Genomic DNA, 6,000 nt, shown 5'->3' with positions numbered 1-6,000 from the left:
TCACTATTAGTGACTCGGTGTACCGGTGAAGATCAAACATTGCCCCAAGCCTCATATAACGTATGCTGACCACCAATTACCACCAGTGCCCCACCGCCCAAGGTCACTCATGGCCAGCAATGGATTTTCCCTTTTAGTTTGTGTCAGCAGGCTAGGCGTTTGAGCTTTTCTGACCTCATGCCCAACGTTCCACACAAGCTGAAAAGAAACCTATTATTACCAATTCATCAAATGCTTCCTACCGTTTATGACACTGACCTCTTTTTGGGCGATCCCCACTACCTGAAAACCCCCCAGTAACGCCTCATTCTGACCGCAAACGTATGATCATGCCAGAGGGTATGCAACCCACAGGTTGAGATTAAACATTATTATTATTATAAAAAACTTACTAGCCTTGACGAATTCCTCAGCTTCAGCGGGACGTTGGCCGCAACCATAGAATTTTTCATCCAGGTTGCGAATGTCCACTCCAATTTGAGTTTGCGCGGACATAATGTGGGTAATCATTGTCTAAGTCGTTTCGAGGTTATTTACAAATCTATTGAGTAAGAAAACGCGCGAAAAGACCAACTGTTCCACAAAATTTCTCACCGTTTTCATACAGACGGTAGGTGAAGCCACCGGCAGCCAATAAAATACGACTTCCACGCCCAAAGCGCACTCCGACTTCGTATGGACAGCTTTGAACATAACTGTGGCCGATGCGGGATATCTTGGGCACCCGAATAATTACCACCAAATGCCAAAACTTTATGTTACACTTGTCCTTTTTCGGACCACCGTTCCAGATAAATTTTGGGTGCGCTTTTATGACGCGGCCGCTGGGGCCATTTGACCTTGGACGATGCCCATTGCCTGCACATGCTCTCAGCTGCAAACTACTTAGAAGTGGAGTAGAAGTTTCTACGTCAGAATGTTGCATTTTGTTTCGTATCTGCTCACCATCCTAATCCGATTTCAAATTTTTGCAGGTCACCAAATTCCATCGTTCAGTGAGGCAACGATGCCTCTGACTGGAAAGTCCTCTGGGATAAGTTCCCAGCATCCCTGAGACCCCGGAATACCTAAATGGGGTATAAAAGTTTGGGCTGGTAATCTCAACTCGGTTGCTCGATTGTCTCAGTCCATCAGGGGCACGTCATACATATCGAAAATCGAATTCTCTTGTGCGAATACTGAGTGCCACCTTGGACTGCCTGGCTTATGGCAAGATTCATGAAAAGTGTGATTGGGGATGGTGAAGTGTAGGCATTAACAATACGGACTAATAGTAGCAGCGATGTCAGCAACACGGTGTACATTGAAACCGTAGAGGCCTACCAGTCTCGCTCTGGTGTAGGGTGGGGTGTAAAATTTCCTTTGGAGAAGAGTTGGTGTTAACGCACAACAGGGGGCGCAAACGGCAAGAAAATCACTGACTCTGTGAGGCACATATAGTGAAAGTTACCGAGTCAGTAAAAACCGTATGTATGGANTTACCGAGTCAGTAAAAACCGTATGGAAGGTTCAGCAGATTGGACCGAATGTGTTCTAGAAGCTGGTGGCGTCAAGTAAAGAGCCTGTCGGTAGTTGCAGGTAAAGGAACAAGGGGGCGATCGGACACAGCCGAAAGGAAAAGGTGAGCAGTTGCTATTAAACCGTATATGGAATTCTTTGCCATCATACGGTTCTCAGTATCGTATACTAGCGCATGCTTTTAACTTGGGCAATATTAAGTATAGATGATCTGTTTGGCTGTCATCCACTGTACTCGGCCTATGATCGGCATGTCACCAAAAGGTGCAAACAGATTACACGAACCTCCCATAAAAATCGCAACTTCGAAAACCTACTGGTTCCAGCAAAAATAATTTGGGTTCGCCTCTGGTGAGCAGCTACATTTACCTCCACTTCATTACCGCTTTGAAACTTGGAGCGGCCGAACTGCTTTTGCAACTGCCCTGGCTCAGTTCCCTGTCTGGCCCTCGCAAATTAGGATCTTTGGCGAGAAAACACCCGATTCGCAAAAGGTGCATTAAAAGCTGAAAAACAAGATAACACTCCGTCGTATCTAGTGTGTACGCACCAACATTCTGGAGATGCGGACGCCTTCTAACAACACAGGGACAACCGGTATCCAGCGGATATTCAAACACGGTTAACTATCGTGTTCAGCTTCCCGACCAATTTTATCTTGATATAGGGCCGGCAAGCAGCCTGATGTTCTGACCAAGCAGGTGTGGGTTAAGCTTATTGGCTGTTGTTGCGCCTAACTGCGATAGGTGAGAATGCTTCGGAGCACGGTCCCACCTTTGACACTGTGCACAAATAAAACCCTTCTGTAAACCGTCCTCCCGCCAATGCCCGGTAGCCTGTTGACAATTCACTTGAAATAGCTGCGTGCCAACGTTGCGACGTTAACTTTCAATCCGTATATTCCTTATCAATACTAGGCACTTCGGGCGGCTCCATAACCAAAAGAAACTCACGGGTCACCATCTCGCTAGTGCGAGTTACTCCGTACCACCTGGAACAGTTCACTGACGAACCGATTGACCAACTTTCGTTGTCTGCCACCATCTAACATGCTCGCGGTTATTAGGCTACTTTCACTGATAATTCTTATTCTGATCTAATTCTCAACTGGGGTGGGTCATTTTGATGAACCAGTATGTCCACTAGTTGAGGGGTCCGGCACGGTGCCGTCCTTGGTCTGGGATAACAAAATACTGAGTCATGCGCAGAAATGGTTTGATCTAATGCCAGACAAACCGGTACTGCGATGTGGAGGATACATAAAACAAGACGTAGTAATATAAACACAATATTTTGTAGTTTTGGAGGCAGCTAGAACAATAAGTGAACAAAGCGTGCGCCAACGTACACAAGAGACAAAATGGTAAAAGCACTTTGGCGGCACACGACCTAAACTCAAATAAAACATAATTCCCCAATCTCAAACCGCATATGTTTGAAAAGCCCGATATTAGGATGACAAATCTTCGCCAGATTACAAAATTAAGCTGCGCTATGTGCTTGATTAAAGATAAATCACAGACAAATTAGTCAGTAGCTGCATACAGGGCTGCCTTTTGTGGGTGGCAGTAGGGCCTTAACCAGTGACAACGATTCGGTTCACAGGGTGAGGTCGAAGCCGCTCTCTGGATGACAAAAACGATTGAACGCACCAAATCTCTGATGTGAGGTAGGAACGACGAGTCGTAGGCCAAACGAAGAATGCAGCTTTGCCCAACCGAGCCAAGCTTCGGCACACAATAATCCATGTTCTGTGAGAGAGAGTCCACTGAGTGTATGCCTTCCTTGCGGGCAAAAAAAGTAACAACGCCAGCTAATCAGGTCAAACTCAAAGAAACACTAACGCCCTGTGTTAGCTGGTCGTGGTGAACACGCCGCGAGGAACAGAGTACAGCAGGCTTTCATCTATCTACTCAGCAGCCTTGGCTATCGCCCCAGACATCGGTGTCCCTATTTAGTCATGGTTTTGCGTGCGTCGCCTCTTTCACTCTTGTGAAACGCGAGTAAGTCTGATGACTGGTATCCCGTTGTTGCGCGTCCGTGAGGAAATATTCTATGCTGAACTGAGGCCAAGCAGGGTAGTTCCGTAACCTGGTGCTGTTCGTTGAATCCTTGCCGAACCAGTTGCATCGGATTATGTATGCTTTGTCATTGTTTCATATGTTGAGTGAAAAATAACGGCATAGACCGTTTGCCATGGAGATATACACGAATAATTGATTGAACAGCAACAAAGTATTGCATAAAACTACTTACCTTCCCAGGGAAATAAACAAGTGGATGAACTTCTCGGCCAAGTTTGCCGATCAATGTCGTGGTAGGGGCAGAACCCACAGGAGGAGAATTTCAGTTTGTTAGAGACGCACTTTTGAGGCAACAGCACACGATGCTGCAGGTGAGGTACTTAAATCGGTCACTTTCAAATATACAGGCATCCGTGCATCAATAGACATTAACCGACGCTCACCAAATGTGTCGATGATAAACTAGTTCTCTGTCCTGTGGATGAGAATCGGTGTGTGTTGGTACGGCGGTCATTGTACTTTCTGTTCTAACAAGGCCCCCGAGCCTGTTTGTAGACTGTAAACTAAATAAACAAAGGTCGGCCGTTCCATGGTGATGGTTAGTTTGATTCAAGGCATGTGGTCTTGGAGGCAGCCGTGGCTAAAAGCCGAAGAATATATGGTGGCAACCAGCCTACAAGGAACTAGAGGGCCATCCGCAGGACAACTGCGCCACAGATGCGTGTAAATCAGTCACCACATAGTTTCAGAGGCCAAAACGGGCCAAGGGCAGAGCCTATTGCTGCGAGGGTTTTGTGCGGTACTTTACTAAGCTGAATATGAAAGCCAATAGCTTGTAAATTATAAGCTGTTGCCCCGACTTGCTTAAGGTCTAGGGCGTGAATAAGTTGTCGAAAGCTGCACAAAAACCGGGACATTTCTTCTGTAGTAACTATTACAGAACACCAGAATGAAGAAACACAGAGCTCCAGAAATGTGAAGACAACCGTTTATGCGGTGCATTCAGGTATTGAGAATGATCCTCGCTACCAAAAATGCCAGCGGGTGCAAGTTACCGTATATATTGCACCCTTGGCGTTGCAGATGGGCTGACAATATCCACACGGACTTGGTGAACTTGTGCATCCAATACGGCGAAAGTACGGGAAGAACCCTCGTCATGTCTGCGTACCTCCTAGTTGACTCCAGGTCATTTTCAGATATTTCCTTTGATCCTGAACCGTGCGAAAAGTGCGGTTAACAAACGAAATAAAGCGTTCGCTTTCAGATAAGACAGATGTTGCAGCAAGACCCACACGTGATATCTGAAGAGAACAAAAGTGGCAGTGTCCTTCTCGTAACACTACGTCAGCTTTCTGGTGTATGGGACCAAACCAAGCATTGTCTGAAGGGGCCTCAGTTGCGCAAATGTTCGTTCCCTGGACAACTGACCTGTGATGCAGTTGTGGTATGTGGGCTAAGAGTGGATTGTGGTGAGATGTTAATCACATGTACTCGTGACAAGGCATCAACTAGTGCCGTGCCTTGTGTCGGGCGTAGATTGCAATGTAACCTGGATTACCGGGAGAAGTACCGGTAAGACACTGCCAAGTGAGCATAAATCAGGGGGGCTTACTGGGTAAACACTGTAAATACTCAATACTTCGACATTTGTGAAAAGTGCCGTATCGCAGAATAGACGGTTAACAGCTCACAGGCAACAGCGCTGCAAGGCAGATCCGTCGGCATCAAGCACCCAAGTTAAAATGCTGTGACTTGCCACTGCCCCTCAGTACACTGCCGAAGAACAGCACCTACAGGATCGGGGGATTCGCCAAAGCCTCCAGGACCGGGATTATATCGGTCATTCAGCAGCTTTGGTTCACCTGAGAGACGACTGAAATATCGCTCTCAAAGCAGGTATCTGTCAAAGCATTCATTGTTAGGCGATAAGTCTGCCAGCATAAGTGTTAACATAGAAGGCACATAAAAGCTGTTTGAGATGAATCCTAGATCAAGTGTGGACCACAGTCCGAGGATGATTATTCCACGTACCGACTTCCAGAAGTGAGGAAAATTGTCGTCCAATGAAAGTGCGTAGCACAATCTCGAAATGTTTTTCAGCATATCCATGGAGTGTATTAGTATGGTAAACGGAAAAACTTGTCTGGATAATCTTGCTGAGATAAGGTATGAGTTGGTGTCGGATCACCTTGGATGCAACGACTGCTAGGGGGAGGGACTGGGGGTCTCTCCACATGTTTGATAACAAATGGATGTGAGCCCTACAACCAGCTTCATAGCAGCTAGTTTGACCCACCCAGTTTGGGTCGCGTCCTTCGTGAGTCTTGACTAGACTATTCAGTCAAAGTATTCAAGAAGCAGTCTGACGTAGGCTCAACAGAATATTCGGAAATCAGTTGGAATAATGCGGGAAAACCGCGCCAAATTGTCTGAAATAAAACGACCGATTTTCCGT

General features: G+C 46.4%; 2 protein-coding genes across 2 annotated transcripts in view; one reads left to right on the top strand and one right to left on the bottom strand.

Annotated features, from left to right (window-relative positions):
* Positions 1 to 541: 541 nt before the first annotated feature.
* The window catches only part of T265_08808 (hypothetical protein), a gene marked incomplete at both ends in the record, with an annotated part of 77,779 nt that continues 72,320 nt past the window's right edge, over positions 542 to 6,000 (bottom strand). The window contains one exon of the mRNA XM_009174715.1: positions 542 to 874. Within this exon, the coding sequence (XP_009172979.1) occupies positions 542 to 874 (333 nt within the window). The remainder of the gene's footprint in view (positions 875 to 6,000) is intronic.
* The window catches only part of T265_08809 (hypothetical protein), a gene marked incomplete at both ends in the record, with an annotated part of 40,790 nt that continues 39,608 nt past the window's right edge, over positions 4,819 to 6,000 (top strand). The window contains one exon of the mRNA XM_009174716.1: positions 4,819 to 4,989. Within this exon, the coding sequence (XP_009172980.1) occupies positions 4,819 to 4,989 (171 nt within the window). The remainder of the gene's footprint in view (positions 4,990 to 6,000) is intronic.

The sequence above is a fragment of the Opisthorchis viverrini genome (assembly GCF_000715545.1).
Source record: "Opisthorchis viverrini unplaced genomic scaffold opera_v5_237, whole genome shotgun sequence".
In the NCBI taxonomy this organism is placed as follows: domain Eukaryota; kingdom Metazoa; phylum Platyhelminthes; class Trematoda; order Opisthorchiida; family Opisthorchiidae; genus Opisthorchis; species Opisthorchis viverrini.
The sequence above is the reverse complement of the archived record's forward strand: the minus strand, read 5'-3'. Positions and strand labels throughout refer to the sequence as shown.